This window comes from Balaenoptera borealis (genome assembly GCF_965194805.1).
Source record: "Balaenoptera borealis genome assembly, contig: HAP1_SCAFFOLD_627, whole genome shotgun sequence".
Lineage (NCBI taxonomy): Eukaryota > Metazoa > Chordata > Mammalia > Artiodactyla > Balaenopteridae > Balaenoptera > Balaenoptera borealis.
Genome location: NW_028123572.1, coordinates 412,917 through 430,946, shown reverse-complemented (window position 1 = coordinate 430,946; position 18,030 = coordinate 412,917). Strand labels below are relative to the sequence as shown.

General features: G+C 40.7%; 1 protein-coding gene across 1 annotated transcript; it reads left to right on the top strand.

The window, feature by feature from the left end:
• Positions 1-510: 510 nt before the first annotated feature.
• AKAP4 (A-kinase anchoring protein 4) lies at positions 511-18,030 on the top strand (the record flags this gene model as incomplete). The annotated part of the gene is given in 7 exon segments (XM_082408987.1): positions 511-609; positions 1,690-1,740; positions 2,297-2,398; positions 10,826-12,313; positions 12,315-12,962; positions 13,750-13,858; positions 13,861-18,030. Coding segments are annotated over 7 exon segments (2,670 nt in total). The 3' UTR covers positions 14,034-18,030.

The window sequence follows — 18,030 nt, the reverse complement described above, 5'->3', positions numbered from 1 at the left end:
TAATGTAATGAGAAAGACTCAGATTAGACTAGGTTTAGCTAAAATTCAGTTAAAGGGGATGAGGTGAGCTTGACTCTTTGAAGGTACCCAAGAGTGGATAAAGAAAAGAGGATACAGGTGAGATTTAGTTAATGGGGTTGGGGAGAAGTAAATCACTAAATTTAACCCCACAGTCTCTAGACCTCCTTTTAAATTTACTTCCCAGCCTGTCATTTTTCCTGACTGGCATTTTCCCAAGTCAATATGATACTCCCATGGTTCCAAATACCTGGTGTGGGGAATCTAAATTAAAGACGACTATGGATTGAGCTAAAAGATAATGATCTTGATCATCAGATTCAAACATTTCAGAGTGTCCTTCCCTCATGGCTTACCCAACCAGTTCCTAATCTAAACCTATATGAAACAGAGATGGGTTTCAGAAACCCCTTCAGGGATTCTTATTCAAACTGATTCAGTTTCTAAAAGTCATATATAAGACTTTCAGATTTATTTTCTTTCTCTTTCCAGATGTCTGATAATAATATTGACTGGTTACATAGCCACAAGAGCATGTGCAAGGTAGATCTCTACAGCCCAACAGGACAGCAAGATCAGGACCAGAAAGTGGTAATATACAAAATGACTCCTACCAAGAAAGGTTTGGCATTTGGGTATAGATATCCTGGAGCCCAGGATAGACTAATGGATAGTGATACTGTGATTTCTCTAAGGAATCAAGCTCAGTAAGGTCTGTGGGGGACCAATATGCTCATACATCACACAGGGACAATTCAAGGGAGGGGCAAGATGAGGAGTGATGTGAAGGAGCTGAGGAGGGGAGGCTGGTGGGGGAGACTGAGGGGAGCCAGGGGTGGTGGTTGCCTAGTTACCAGACTCTATTATCTCACACCTCTGAAGTCATAATAATGTTGCCTAGCTACCAGTAAGCTACCCTAAAGCTGGACTCCTTCAGGAGGGCAAAATATGTATTTTTCCTAATGAATAACAATATAAAGCACCTATTAAACACAGAAATGTTTATCCATGTACCACTTAAAATCTTCTATGTCATCAATAGTAAAACCACCACATTTTGGCAACATTAATGTAGTAGAAAGTGCTCCAAACTGGGAGCCAGGGGAATCGAGTTCTAATACAAGTTCCAGTTTTGAGTCTGTGTCAGTTGGGCAAGCCATCTCTCTTCTCAGTTTTCTCAATAAATGTGGATATTGTATTTTGGGCCTCTTTCTCTCTCACAGGTAGGTGTTCTCATTTAGGAAGCATAGTAACATTAAGATTCTGTCTGCCTAGAAGTTGAGACACAGATGTAGAGAACAAACATATGGACACCAAGGGGGGAAAGCCGTGGTGGGGTGGGGATGGTGGTGTGCTGAATTGGGCGATTGGAATTGACATGTATACACTGATGTGTATAAAATTGATGACTAATAAGAACCTGCTGTATAAAAAAAATAAATAAAATAAAATTCAAAAATTAAAAAAAGGTTCTGTCTGCCTAATAAAAATCATTTGTCTATGGTTTATTGAGTACTTAATTATGTCTAGGCACTCTACTAAAGCTTTACACGCACTATCTCAATCAATCCTCACAAGAACCCGATAAGGTAGGTGCTACTGTCATGTCACAGAGAAATTAAGGTCTTTTCTCTAGAATTTTTCTAAATTCACCATCTTAATTTGATGCAGATATGCTTTGTTGATGTGTCCACCCTCAACAGGGAAGATAAAGATTCTAAGGTGGGTACTCTCTGCTTCCCTCAGAGTTGGAATGGGTGGGAAGATGCTGAGAAGGGTTATCAGTTTCAGCATGAGGAAAGGGAAAGGTTGTGGTAGAGGGTGGAAAGGTGACGGGGACTCAGGTGGGAAGCCATCATTCTCATGAGCCCATGATCCCTGGTTCGGAATTTACTGTCATTCTTGATACCAAATCTCATTTTATAAGCCACTTAGGCTGCTGGTAGGGCTAAAAGAGTGAAAGCATGGAAGACAGCATGTCAGAAAAGTTGGGGGGGGGGAACCCTTTCCAAAAGGTTGATGTTTAATGGAATATGGTTCCTGAGACTGATGGCTTTGTGAATACCTTCAGTGGGGTGGGAGGGAGTAGTAATTTGTAGAGGGAGCTTTATCTCATTCTTCAAAGACTAGCTAGCCTTACAAGCCTACTTTTCCTTCAGAAAGAAAGGGGATAATAGGAGACATGACATTCATGCTTTGAAGTAGTAGCCTAGTGGGTCAGCTTGGAGAAGTCTCAAAAAGCAACTTCTCACAAGAATCTTGCCCTTTAATTCCATAGGATGCTACTGGTTCCAATTCAAGAGGTGACTTAAACCTGGAGAGCCTGGAAGAAGAAGAAATTATTGTGATCAAGGATACTGAGAAGCAAGACTCACCTAAGGTATAGACTTAGCCTCTGAGCCTACCCTTTCTCATTCCCAGAGCCCAATGCTGAATCTGAGGACTCTGGTTCAGAGATAGTAAGAGAACTATTGTCAAACAGACCCAAAATTTAAATATTATGATATTCTAGAGAACACAGACCTAAGCTCACAGTCACAGTAAGTTCAATGCTCAGGTAGCTCACAATGACACTATCACAGAGGCTCAGAATGCCCTCTCCTAATTTCAGGTACCTACTGCAAAAAATCTTGCTATGCTTATCTTAACAAAGATATGGGCTTATAAGCAAGATCCTTTGCAATGTTCTTTGCTGGCTTGTAATGGACTTGTGTGCCCCACATTGCCAGTGTCCAACAATGAAGAAAGAGGATATGAAGAAGAGTGAATCCACAGCAACCAAAAACTGTAGTTGCCCTACCCTGTTGTCTAAGAGATTACCCAGGCTGTTGGGTAGCATAAAGTTCAAAGCAATTACGCTTGCACACCACTGTCAGATATGGAATCCTTTTGTTTTTGTGTAAATATCACAAATTACACCTGGCAGGCTGGTTTGGAGTAGGCATTAGAGCACATGACAAGTCACTCTCACAGTCCTAGAAGCCTGGAGTAGCTGATATTGGAACAGGATATTTGGCTTCAGTGCAAAGGAGTTAAATATTTCTTGTTCTGTGTTCCTAAGCTCATATTATAACCAGAAACATCATTTCTGACACCAGATGCCTTTGGAGTCATGAGAGTGGCCCCTGAGGAAGGGAAAACCAGTTACAAAATATTCTCCAAAGAGTCTTGGGTTCAGTTGGGGGTGGCCAACTCCATTTTGGGGTCTTAATAAAAGGATATACCTGGTGTTTGGGGTTTTTTTTGGTTTTTGTTTTTTGAATTTTTTGAATTTTATTTTATTTACTTTTTTATACAGCAGGTTCTTATTAGTCATCCATTTTATACACATCAGTGTATACAGGTCAATCCCAATCTCCCAATTCATCACACCACCACCCCCATCCCCCACCGCTTTCCCCCGTTGGAGTCCATACATTTGTTCTCTACATCTGTGTCTCACTTTCTGCCCTGCAAACCAGTTCATCTGTACCATTTTTCTAGGTTCCACATATATGCTTTAATACACGATATTTGTTTTTCTCTTTCTGACTTACTTCACTCTGTATGACAGTCTCTAGATCCATCCACGTCTCTACAAATGACCCAATTTCGTTCCTTTTTATGGTTGAGTAATATTCCATTGTATATATGTACCACATCTTCTTTATCCATTCGTCTGTTGATGGACATTTAGGTTGCTTCCATGACCTGGCTATTGTAAATAGTGCTGCAATGAACATTGGGGTGCATGTGTCTTTTTGAATTATGGTTTTCTCTGGGTATATGTCCAGTAGTGGGATTGCTGGGTCATATGGTAATTCTATTCTTAGTTTTTGAAAGAACCTCCATACTGTTCTCCATAGTGGCTGTATCAATTTATATTCCCACCAACAGTGCAAGAGGGTTCCCTTTTCTCCACACCCTCTCCAGCATTTGTTCTTTGTAGATTTTCTGATGATGCCTATTCTAACTGGTCTGAGGTGATACCTCATTGTAGTTTTGATTTGCATTTCTCTAATAATTAGTGATGTTGAGCAGTTTTCATGTGCTTCTTGGCCACCTCTATGTCTTCTTTGGAGAAATATCTATTTAGCTCTTCTGCCCATTTTTTGATTGGGCTGTTTGTTTTTTAAACATTGAGCTGCATGAGCTGTTTATATACTTTGGAGATTAATCCTTTGTCTGTTGATTCGTTTGCAAATATTTTCTCCCATTCTGAGGGTTGTCTTTTGGTCTTGTTTATGGTTTCCTTTGCTGTGCAAAAGCTTTGAAGTTTCATTAGGTCCCATTTGTTTATTTTTGTTTTTATTTCCATTACTCTAAGAGGAGGATCAAAAAAGGTCTTGCTGTGATTTATGTCAAAGAGTGTTCTTCCTATGTTTTCCTTTAAGAGTTTTATAGTGTCCAGTCTTACATTTAGGTCTCTAATCCATTTTGGGTTTATTTTTGTATATGGTGTTAGGGAGTGTTCTAATTTCATTCTTTTACATGTAGCTGTCCAGTTTTCCCAGCACCACTTATTGAAGAGACTGTCTTTTCTCCATTGTATATCCTTGCCTCCTTTGTCATAGATAAGTTGACCATAGGTGCGTGGGTTTATCTCTGAGCTTTCTATCTTGTTCCATTGATCTATATTTCTGTTTTTGTGCCAGTACCATGTTGTCCTGATTACTGTAGCTTTGTAGTATAGTCTGAAGCCAGGGAGTCTGATTCCTCCAGCTCCGCTTTTTTCCCTCAAGACTGCTTTGGCTATTCGGGGTCCTTTGTGTCTCCATACAAATTTTAAAATTTTTTGTTCTAGTTCTGTCAAAAAATGTCATTGGTAATTTGACAGGGATTGCACTGAATCTGTAGATTGCTTTGTGTAGTAGAGTCATGTTCACAATATTGATTCTTCCAATCCAAGAACATGGTATATCTCTCCATCTGTTGGTATCATCTTTGATTTCTTTCATCAGTGTCTTATAGTTTTCTGCATACAGGTCTTTTGTCTCCCTAGGTAGGTTTATTCCTAGGCATTTTATTCTTTTTGTTGCAATGGTAAATGGGAGTGTTTCCTTAAATTCTCTTTCAGATTTTACATCATTAGTATATAGGAATGCAAAAGATTTCTGTGCATTAATTTTGTATCCTGCAACTTTACCAAATTCACTGATTAGCTCTAGCAGTTTTCTGGTGGCATCTTTAGGATTCTCTATGTATAGTATCATGTCATCTGCAAACAGTGACAGTCTTACTTCTTCTTTTCCAACTTGTATTACTTTTATTTCTTTTTCATCTCTGATTGCTGTGGCTAGGACTTCCAAAACTATGTTGAATAATAGAGGTGAGAGTGGACATCCTTGTCTTGTTCCTGATCTTAGAGGAAATGCAGTTTTTCACCAGTGAGAATGATGTTTGCTGTGGGTTTGTCATACATGGCCTTTATTATGTTGAGGTAGGTTCCCTCTGTGCCCACTTTCTGGAGAGTTTTCATCGTAAATGGGTGTTGAATTTTGTCAAAAGCTTTTTCTGCATCTATTGAGATAATCATATGGTTTTTATTCTTCAACTTGTTAATATGGTTTATCACATTGATTGATTTGCATATGTTGAAGAATCCTTGCATCCCTGGGATAAATCCCACTTGATCATGGTGTATGATCCTTTAGTATGCTGTTGGATTCTGTTTGCTAGTATTTTGGTGAGGATTTTTGCATCTACATTCATCAGTGGCATTGGTCTGTAATTTTCTTTTTTTGTAGTATCTTTGTCTGGTTTTGGTATCAGGGTGATGGTGGCCTCATAAAATGAGTTCGGGAGTGTTCCTTCATCTGCAATTTTTTGGAAGAGTTTGAGAAGGATGGGTGTTAACTCTTCTCTAAATGTTTGATAGAATTCACCTGTGAAGCCATCTGGTCCTGGACTTCTGTTTGTTGGAAGATTTTCAATCACACTTTCAATTTCATCAATTGTGATTGGTCTGTTCATATTTTCTATTTCTTCGTGGTTCAGTTTTGGAAGGTTATAACTTTCTAAGAATTTGTCCATTTCTTCCAGGTTGTCCATTTTATTGGCATAGAGTTGCTTGTAGTAGTCTCTCAGGATGCTTTGTATTTCTGCAGTGTCTGTTGTAACTTCTCCTTTTTCATTTCTAATTTTATTGATTTGAATCCTCTCCCTCTTTTTCTTGATGAGTCTTGCTAATGGTTTATCAATTTTGTTTATCTTCTCAAAGAACCAGCTTTTAGTTTTATTGATCTTTGTTATTGTTTTCTTTGTTTCTATTTCACTAATTCCTGCTCTGATCTTTATGATTTCTTTCCTTCTGCTAACTTTGGGTTTTGTTTGTTCTTCTTTCTCTAGTTCCTTTAGGTGTAAGGTTAGATTGTTTATTTGAGATTTTTCTTAATTGTTTAGGTAGGCTTGTATAGCTATAAATTTCCCTCTTAGAACTGCTTTTGCTGCATCCCATAGGTTTTAGATTGTCGTGTTTTCTTTGTCATTTGTCTCTCGGTATTTTTTAATTTCCTCTTTGATTTCTTCAGTGATCCCTTGGTTATTTAGTAACATATTGTTTAGCCTCCATGTATTTGTGTTTTTTATGTTTTTTTTTCCCCTGTAATTCATTTCTAATCTCATAGCGTTGTGGTCAGAAAAGGTGCTTGATGTGAGTTCAATTTTCTTAAATTTATTGAGGCTTGATTTGTGACCCAAGATGTGATCTATCCTGGAAAATGTTCCATGAGCACTTGAGAAGAAAGTGTAATCTGCTGTTTCTGGATGGAATGTCCTATAAATATCAATTAAATCTATCTGGTCTATTGTGTCATTTAAAGCTTCTGTTTCCTTATTAATTTTCTGTTTGGAAGATCTGTCTATTGGTGTAAGTGAGGTGTTAAAGTCCCCCACTATTATTGTGTTACTGTCGATTTCCTCTTTTATAGCTGCTAGCAGTTGCCTTATGTATTGAGGTGCTCCTATGTTGGGTGCAAAAATATTTATAATTGGTATATCTTCTTCTTGGATTGATCCCTTGATCATTATGTAGTGTCCTTCCTTGTCTCTTGTAACATTACTTTAAAGTCTATTTTATCTGATACGAGTACTGCTACTACAGCTTTCTTTTGATTTCCATTTGCATGGAATATCTTTTTCCATCCCCTCACTTTCAGTCTGTATGTGTCCCTAGGTCTGAAGTGGGTCTCTTGTAGACAGCATATATATGGGTCTTGTTTTCGTATCCATTCAGCAAGCCTGTGTCTTTTGGTTGGAGCATTTAATCCATTCACGTTTAAGGTAATTATCGATATGTATGTTCCTATTGCCATTTTCTTAATTGTTTTGGGTTTATTTTTGTAGGTCCTTTTCTTCTCTTGTGTTTCCCACTTAGAGCAGTTCCTTTAGCATTTGTTGTAGAGCTGGTTTGGTGGTGCTGAATTCTCTTAGCTTTTGCTTGTCTGTAAAGCTTTTGATTTCTCCATCATATCTGAGTGAGATCCTTGCCGGGTAGAGTAATCTTGGTTGTAGGTTCTTCCCTTTCATCACTTTAAGTATATCATGCCACTCCCTTCTGGCTTGTAGTGTTTCTGCTGAGAAATCAGCTGTTAACCTTATGGGAGTCCCCTTGTCTGTTTTCGCTTTTCCCTTGTTGCCTTCAACAATTTTTCTTTGTTTTTAATTTTTCTAATTTGATTACTATGTGTCTCGGCATGTTTCTCCTTGGGTTTATCCTGTATGGGACTCTCTGTGCTTCCTGGACTTGGGTGGCTTTTTCCTTTCCCACGTTAGGGAAGTTTTCGACTATAATCTCTTCAAATATTTTCTCGGGTCCTTTCTCTCTCTCTCCTCTTTCTGGGACCCCTGTAATGTGAATGTTGTTGCATTTAATGTTGTCCCAGAGGTCTCTTAGGCTGTCTTCATTTCTTTTCATTCTTTTTTCTTTATTCTGTTCCTCAGCAGTGAATTCCACCATTCTGTCTTCCAGGTCACTTATCCGTTCTTTTGCCTCAGTTATTCTGCTATTGATTCCTTCTAGTGTAGTTTTCATTTCAGTTATTGTATTGTTCACCTCTGTTTGTTTGTTCTTTAATTCTTCTAGGTTTGTTAGACATTTCTTGCATTTTCTTGATCTTTGCCTCCATTCTTTTTCCGAGGTCCTGGATCATCTTCACTATCATTATTCTGAATTCTTTTTCTGGAAGGTTGCCTATCTGCACTTCATTTAGTTGTTTTTCTGGGATTTTATCTTGTTCCTTCATCTGGTACCTAGCCCTCTGCCTTTTCATCTTGTCTATCTTTCTGTGAATGTGGTTTTTGTTCCACAGGCTGCAGGATTGTAGTTCTTCTTGCTTCTGCTGTCTGCCCTCTGGTGGATGAAGCTATCTAAGAGGCTTGTGCAAGTTTCCTGATGGGAGGGACTGGTGGTGGGTAGACCCGGCTGTTGCTCTGGTGGGCAGAGCTCAGTAAAACTCTAATCTGCTTGAATGCTGATGGGTGGGGCTGGGTTCCCTCCCTGTTGGTTGTTTGGCCTGAGGCGACCCAACACTGGAGCCTACCCGGGCTCTTTGTTGGGGCTAATGGCGGACTCTGGGAGGGCTCATGCCAAGGAGTACTTCCCAGAACTTTTGCTGCCAGTGTCCTTGTCCTCACGGTGAGACAGAGCCACCCCCCGCCTCTGCAGGAAACCCTCCAACACTAGCAGGTAGGTCTGGTTCAGTCTCCCATGGGGTCACTGCTCCTTCCTTGTTCCCTATGCGCACACTACTTTGTGTGTGCCCTCCAAGAGTGGCGTCTCTGTTTCCCCCAGTCCGGTCGAAGTCCTGCAATCAAATCCCACTAGCCTTCAAAGTCTGATTCTCTAGGAATTCCTCCTCCCATTGCGGACCTGCAGGTTCGGGAGGCTGACATGGGGCTCAGAACCTTCACTCCAGTGGGTGGACTTCTGTGGTATAAGTGTTCTCCAGTTTGTGAGTCACCCACCCAGCAGTTATGGGATTTGATTTTATTGTGATTGTGCCCCTCCTACCATCTCATTGTGGCTTCTCCTTTGTCTTTGGATGTGGGGTATCTTTTTGGTGAGTTCCAGTGTCTTCCTGTCGATGATTGTTCAGCAGTTAGTTGTGATTCTGGTGTTCTCGCAAGAGAGATTGAGAGCACGTCCTTCTACTCTGCCATCTTGAACCAGTCTCTGGTGTTTGTTTTTAAAAGAGGAGCCCATATTTACTACACACAATGCAGGTCTCCTTGATTTTAACTTAAGCCCATTTGCAAAAAGTGGACCTTATTATGACCTCACGTTTCCAGGAATTCATGGTGATGAAGCAATGAATGGAGCAAAGAGGGCAATGGTACTTAGTGCTGTGTGGATGTGTACACAATATGTATACACATATCCAAACATGGGCATACACAGTCACAAGTATAGATATACACATATACGTTTACACAAAGTGACACACACATAGATATATACATGTATATACATTAACAAAAAATAATTTATAAAATAATTTATAATAATTTGTAGCCAGGCCACACACATGCCTGGCTACATGTGACACTGACAAACACACACAAGCATTGAAATAACAAACTTACGTATAGTGATCTAGTCATAACAATGACTTACACACATATGCAAAGATATACAGTTATACAGAGTCAGACACACTAATGTGCCCACATGTGATACACATAAACATTTATATACACATCCAAGCACACTATGCATAAACACACACTCACATTGATACACACAAGCCTTGATCAAAACAGACCATGCAGACTCAGGTACAGGCATACTCACTTATAAATATACCTCATGTTGATACACACACATACAAACTTAAACAAAGTGACACATTAACTAACGCACATGTTTGTGTACACTGATACACATATTGACACAAATGCAGTGACATCCCCACTCATGTACTCACAGACACACTCAAATGCCAGTGTGTATTCAACACTGACATACATCAATCATTGAGATAGTATATAAATATAACATAAACTGATACCTAATATATCGATATACACAGTCATTATACAATCACCTATTTATACATATTCATTTTTAACATACATATTTATTAATATATTATACATTAATTATATATTAATATATTGATGAGTATGTATGCTAATACCTGAATGTATGCTTCAACATAAATACGTTTATAGCTGCATGATACATGCTACTGGATTTATATCATAAACACATATGCAGCTCTCTGAACTCGACACTTGCTTATTTTCATATTCAGAGACACACTGATATACACACTCATATTTTTACATTCACACACATGTACAAAATATACATACTAACATGCACATGCTGGCCTATACAGTTGACATATACAATGGGTATGATGTCAGCACATTATGACACATGCTTACACACGGTGACATCACACATGTGCATTGACATACACATATGCACACACATACACACAGGCACATTTTCACACACTAACAGTACAGACTGACACATGTTCACACTCATGAATTGATATATTGATGTGCATATACACACACGACAGAGACACTGACATATTTTTGACATGTATTGAAATAAGCACACATACTCAGATGAAGTTGACAAACATATTGATAACACTTGTATATAGTTAAGTGTACAAATGTATCTGCTCTGAGCTTTTGTTGCTGCCACTTGTGCTTGAACGTGTATTAATGGATATAATTGTGTGTTACGCGCCCATGCAAATACTAAAGGCCAAATCCCTAATCTGTGCAACTTAGAAGATATATCTTCTAAATACAATAGGGGAAAGAAGTAGCCTACCTAAAGTCTTATGGATAGGTCTTCTTTTTTTAGATGGAGATGTCAGTGTGCCTTTTCAAACGAGCTCCTTCTAATCCTGGACGTGTCCTCAATCGTCTACTCAGTGATCTTCAGAAGTACACCTTGTGTTTCCAACATGCACTTAGCCCCTCATCCTCCAGCTGTAGACATAAACTAGGAGACACAGAGGGCAAATGTCACAAACTGCCCTCTGGGAACTGCTACAGACTCTATGCCGATCAACTGAAAATGGATTATGTGGCCAAAGGACCTCAAGGCCAACATCTGGAAATGACAGCGTCCAAAAACACCAGCAATAACCAGAGTCCTTCCACCTCACCAGCCAAGTCTCCTAGCAATCAGAGGGCAGTTATCTCCCCTGCTGGAGAATGTTCTACGGATGACCTTTCCTTCTATGTCAACCGACTATCTCCTCTGGTGATCCAGATGGCCCATAAGAAAATCAAGGAGAAGTTGGAAGGTGGAAGCAAATGTCTTCATCATTCAATCTATCCACCCAGTGGGGACAAAGGGAAAAACAGCCCTCGTAGTGCTGTGAGCAAGATCACTTCTGAAATGGCCCATGATGCTGTGGAAGTGACCTCTGCAGAAAGGCGGGGCACTGGGGAGGAGTGTAGGAAAGGTGGCCAAAAAACCTTTCTGTATAGTGAATTAGCCAACAAGAGCAAAGGTGGAGACAAACAGATGTGCCAAAGAGACAACAAGGAATTTGCAGATTCGACCAGCAAAATGTTCATGGTTTACACAAATCAAGTGGCATCTGACACGATGGTCTCTGTTATGCAGAACTTGAAAGTTCATAGCTCTGGGAAGCCAATTCCAGCTTGTGTGGTCCTGAGGAGGGTGCTGTTAAAACACACCAAGGAAATTGTGTCCAATTTGATTGAGTCCTGCATGAAGAACCTATATAATAACACCAGGGTCCTGATGGCCAACTCAGACTTTGTCTCAACTGTCAAGAGGAATCTGCTCAACCATGGGAAACAAAACACTGCTGATATCATAGAGGCCATGCTGAAGCGTCTTGTCTGTGCTCTTCTTGGGGAAAAAAAGGAAACTAAGTCTCGGAGTTCGTCACATGCATCTTTGAAAGCTGGGTGCCATGATCCCAAATGCAAGAACCAAAGTCTCGAATTCTCAGCTATGAAGGCCGAGATGAAGGGGAAGGACAAAGGCAAAATGAAACCAGAGGAGTGCAAGTCATTGACCAGTGGTGAGAAAGTCAGCGAACATACCCTCAAGGAGAGCCCAACAATGTGGAACCAAAATCATGGCAATCAAGGCAAGATGGCTGGCAAAGCATGCGCCAATAAGGAGGAAAGAGAGAGAAGATCAGCCTTTCCATTGGATTCACTGGCAAAGAACTTGATTGTCTCTGCCCTTAGGCTGATCCAATACTATCTGACCCAGCAGGCCAAGGGCAAAGATGCATTTAAAGACTGTCTTGGTTCTACCACCGGCTATATGACTCAGAGTGCCCAATACAAAAAGCGCAGAGGTTAGCCAAAGTGCCAAGGCACTTTCAGTGAAACATCTAGAATCTCGTGGAGCACCTGAATCATCCACCTCTCTAAAGGAGAATCAACACCTGGACTCCCAGAGGCTGGTTATGTCAAACATCATTCTGTCACTGATTCAAACACTGCTTAGTGAGAGCTCCTTCAACTGCGGAGATCTATGTGAAGGTGAGAACAAACGTTCTGAGCCCAGGACAGACAAAGGAGCCACCATGTCCAAGAGGCCTGACAAAGGGGAAGAACAATGCCAGGACAATCAAGAACTTGACTTTATCAGTGGGATGAAGCAAGTGAACCGACAATTTATAGATCAACTGGTAGAATCTGTGATGAAGCTGTGCCTTATCATGGTTAAGTATAGCAAAAATGGGGCAGCCCTTGCTGAGTTGGAAGAACAAGCAGCCTTGGCCAACAACCCCAACTACCAGGCCGGTGGCCCCAGATGTAGTCACGGTGCTGCGATGTCACAGAACTATCAAGACTCTCCTGGACCTGAAATCATTGTCAATAATCAGTGCTCAACAAGTAGCTTGCAAAAGCAGCTCCAGGCTGTCCTGCAGTGGATTGCGGCCTCACAATTTAACATACCCGTGCTCTACTTCGCGGGAGATGATGCTGGACAACTGAAGAAGGTAAGCAATGCAACAAGGAACAAGAAGAAAGAGGGTTGGAATGGGTAGGGGCAGGGAGGAGGTATTGTACTTAGAGCCCAAGAAGCAGTCCATTTTTTTGAGTCTGTTCTTTATCATGTGACTCATGAATTACTCTCACCTCATAAAGACACAAAAGTGATGAACCATTAATTACGTGGGGCTCTGGACACCTCAAGGCCTGTGTACTTCCAAGAGGAGGAGAGTGAGATTAGCTCATTTTACCAGTGATCCTTTCAACAAACTATTTGGTAAAACATCAGGGAGCAATTTTTAAGTCTTATGTTTTGCACACATGCACGCACACACACACACACACACACACACACACCCCACGGCTGTGTTTCCTACATTAGATGGATTCCAGAGAAATAAAATACTAAACCAAATTATCCTCCCTATTTCCAATCTCATGTACTTTTTTTTAGGGAGGCAGGGGAATGGCAACCCCTAACCTTGACCTAGAAATCAGTACAGATTAACTGAAGGATCCCAGTACCTGGTGAGAAGTATTAGTGAACACAACTGATTCCAGAGTTTGTTTTTTGAAGCTCAAAAAGAAAGGACCTTTGGCATTTTAATCTATGCCATTAGAGGAGGGTCCAGAAAAAAGGAAAGCCATGTCAGCAGCCTCCAGTCCTGGACCTGTGGCAGCCTTTAATCCTAGAATCATAGGCAGGGAGGTGGGTGGGGTGTAGTTGACTTTCTCCGTCTGGGCCCTGGCTCGAAAAGCATCACGTGACTCAAGCTATCTCTGCTCTCTCCACAGCTTCCTGAAGTTTCAGCTAAAGCAGCAGAGAAGGGGTACAGTGTAGGAGATCTTCCTCAAGAGGTCATGAAGTTCACCAAGGAACAACCACGGGATGAAGCCGTGGGAAGCGGGCTAGAAAACAACTGCTAGACTGGCTGCTCACTAACCTGCGAGCCAACAATTCCTTCTCCTCCTCTCCGTTTACTCCCCACCCTCAGCAGCATTCGATCCCAGCTGGAGCACCCTCTACCATCAGGCCAGTGAACGGCACGCTGCACGACTGTATTTTCCAATACATCTGAGCAGTTGGACTGTGCAAATACAGGGTGTCCAACAAACTGGGCAAGAACGTGAATAAAAACCCTTCTTCTTAATTGTGTCATTGTTTTCTTGGTCAGATATATCCGAGGCAAGGGAGGGGAATGCGTCCAATTTCAAGGACTGGTGATACAGTGTTGGACTTGTGTCCGGATCTCACCCTGGGTTATTTTCTAAGCACCCAAGACACAGGGATATAACCCATGTCCAAGTTCCTAAGTCATCCGGTTTATCCAAATCTCAGTTCACAAGCTATTTAGAGTTTTGCCACCTGTGGTCTCCCTGTTTCTCCCAGAATTGCACAGTTAACTTGATAATCCCCCTTCTAATCCCAAGGATGCAGCTTTCTTGGTCACTTTTAAGAGTTTGTAGATGGGCTAGCTTAGATTAAAAACAAACCGAAGAAAGTATATTACCCACGGACACACATATACTCCCAGTGTTCATTGCACATGGCTAAACACTATCCAAAACTACAATGGGATCTGATCCTCCCCCACACATAATAAAGCTTCCTTATAGGTCATTTCCTTCAATTGATGAGATTTCCTTGTTTTCCAGCAGTCTGAGAGAAAAATTTGCAGAGAACAGAGCTACAGAATGGTAAATTCTTCACAGCCACCTTATGTGAATCCCAATGTCTCCTTTGAGACTAGCACTGAATTCCTAGATTTGTTATATGCTTTTCAGAAGTCTATCACAATGCTATAATTCATTACAAATCAGATCAAGACAGTGGTTTCAGCCCTGTGGTCCTCTGTTAGCTAGTTTGCTGTGGCATACCTTGGCACCTTTGAGGTGCTTGTGGCTCAGTAGAACAAGCACAGGATGTGGCTTCCTTCTCGACTCAAAAGTTAAAGCTTTGGCCTCTTACTAGTTGCATGGCCTTAGAGTCACCTAGGTAGACTCTGAGCCTTTTCCTTTATCTGTAAAATGTAGACAAAAATTACCCTCCCTGTTTAGAGGTTAAACTAGAGGAATAGATGTAATGATGCTTTGCAAGGAGAATCTTGTTACAAATTAGATGTGGGATTGAAGTTGTACCTCTCAAAGCCCATCCTAACACAGTTGCAAGTGCCCTTGATATATTTCCAAACTGAAAGCAAGATTCTCTGAGTGTGGGACCCAGAAAGGCACATTTTGGGGGAGGTAAGAAGCATAGAGACAAACTTTGACAACTTCTCCACAATGCCTGGACCAGTCAGATAGAAGTAAAGGTAGGCTCCTTCAAAGCCAGGATTTTAAAACTCCCCAGCCCTGATAAAGCTAATCAAACCTTTTCTAGTCGCACCCCGACCGCATGAAAAGCTTTGGAGTTAAGCCGCCACAGAACCTTCTCTTTGTCCTTGAAGAAAATCCTTAATAAACAAATCCCGGGACCAGGTCTGCATTTCTGATGACTCAGGACTCCCTGAGCACAGCTGGGTCCCATAGTAGTTTACTTCCTTGATTAACCCGGCTCTTGACTTACTCCTGATTTTTATTATGAGGTGGCCTTGGGGATTCTTTGGAACGTGGAAATAGAGCAAAGGAAGTTATATGTTCTGTTAAATGAGGGCCATTGGGGCAAAATGGTCTCTAAGGGCCCTTCCAGCTCTGACATTTGAGGATTCTAAGAGTTTCTCTTCCATAATTTCTCAGGGAAACTTGTGTGGATGAGGTACGATCAGGGTGAGGAAACTTGATTTTTGCCAGAGCTAACTGACAGACTCCAGCAGAGAAAGGAATGCTTTGGGCCAGACAGGGCCCTGACAAGGGTCTGGAGGAGCTCAACAGTCCTTGGGGTTTATTCCTGGAGGGCGAGACCCTGACCTTTCACCCCTCTAAATGGGGAAGTGATCCCAGGCATCCTATTAGCAATGTGGCCATGCTCACTGCCAGCAGCTAGGAATGGACAAGGGCTTCTGCCGAGCTGAAAGCTCCACATACAGTAGGAAAGGGACGACAGGAGCAGAAGGAGAAGGAAAACAGGATTATCTCCTGGCAGGCAGTGTCACTGGTTTGATATCGCTGACAATTTTAGTCTTTCTGAGCATCAGGCCTCCATTTCACAAGAAAGTTGTGAGCAAAACTCATCTGGGAGGTTACCACAGGGCCAGGTCTAGGCTGAGGTGAGGCAAGAGAGACAGTTTCCTCAGGGGCAAAATTTAAGGGGGCAGCAGAAAAAACTTGGTAATCAAAATCAATAGTTTTTTTTTTTTAATTGAAGTATAGTTGATTGTGTTAGATGTTGTGTTAACTTTTGCTGTACGTCAAAGTGACTCTGTTATACATATATACTTTTTCATATTCTTTTCCATTATGGTTTATCACAGGATAATGAATATAGTTCCCTGTGCTGTACAATAGGACCTTGTTGTTTATTCATCCTATATCTATAATAGTTTGCATCTGCTAATCCCAAACTCCCCAAATCAATAGCTTTAATGTACCATTTAAGAAATCAAAATTAATGCAGGGTATCAAAATGTCAAATATTGTGATACAGAGGATTAGTAATAGTGCCAGGCCAAAACGTAATGGAGCATGAGGTAAAAGGAAAAATTGGTAAGACATTTTATGGGAGGACCACTTTATGGGAGATTGCCAAGGCAGTACTTAGAGAATGTATTGCCCTGAAAGCCTTCATCAGTACAAAAACGCAACAATGAATTAAATCCCTGCCTAGAGAACTTCGGGAGGGAACAAATAACAAATCAAACAAGTTTAGGAAAGGGGAAATAAAATTTGGAGCAAGGAAACAAAAGACAGAGAAAGCAAAGTTTCACTTAAACCTTAAAAAACAATCAGGGGTGAGGAGAGGGGTACTGCAGTGTTCTCTCTCTTGCTTAACTTAAAGAGTATATCTTTCCAAAGAAAGCTCAGATTAATTCTGGTTGAAGACAGGAACCACACAAGGTTGCCCCGGTTAAAATTCTACTTTACAACAGTTCTAATAATGGAAGAAGAAAAGTAAAAAGTAGAAATATAGGAGTAGTAAAAATAAAAATGCCACCTTTGCAAATGATATATTTGTACATCCATGAAAATCAAATCCCCAAGTATGAGAGGTAGTGAATGAGCTTTGCAAAGGTATAGGATAGAATTTACTTGTGAGCTGTAAGAATTTGCCATCAACTATAAAACAATTGCACCTGCTTTCTCCTCACTGACTCAGAGGCATGTAAAAAGTCCAGCAGTTCCACTGCACTAAGGTCTCTGTGGTATCAGAACATGAAAAAAATCTGGAAGAATTGATTGAATTTCTGTATCCTAGAGCCACCCAGCCAGAAAGAGGAGAGTCTAATTACCACAGTGACAATAATATTAAACACCTAGGTACTAAGGAAGGCAAGAAATGACATTTACAGAGAACTTACTGAGTGCCAGACACTACCAGGTGCTTTAGTTCTTTTAAAAACCTTGTGAGGTGGTTTGTTATTAGCTGCTTTTTACAGCTGTGAAATTAGAGGGTCAGGTTTAAAGGCCTTTTTTAAAAGTTATATATCAGTAAGTGGGAGAGTTGGGATTCAAATCCAGGTTTGCCTCATGCCAAACAGTATGCTTTTTCCATTCTATCACACTGTCTTCCCATTAATTCAGAATCCGTGTTTATTAAACAACTATAATACATGAATGAGAAAAAGAAAAACAGGTAAATAGAAAAATAGACCATGCTCCTAACTAGTAAAACTAAGTAAAATAAAACACTTTCTAATTCAACATATAGGTTTCATATAAAGCCAATTTAAATCTTTGTGGGGTAGTCTCAAAGTATCTCCCCCAAGATAGTAATTACTTACCAAGGGGAAAGAGTAACTTTACAATGGATGAGCCCACCAGTAACACCTTAATTATGTGATCAAGGTTAACACCATCAGTAAAGACACATTGGTATCATGTACCTCCTGATATAATGTCAACAGAAGGGCATTCTTGCCAAAAACCCATAATCCCAGTCTAATCATGAGAAACTACCAGATAAACCTAAATTGAGGGACA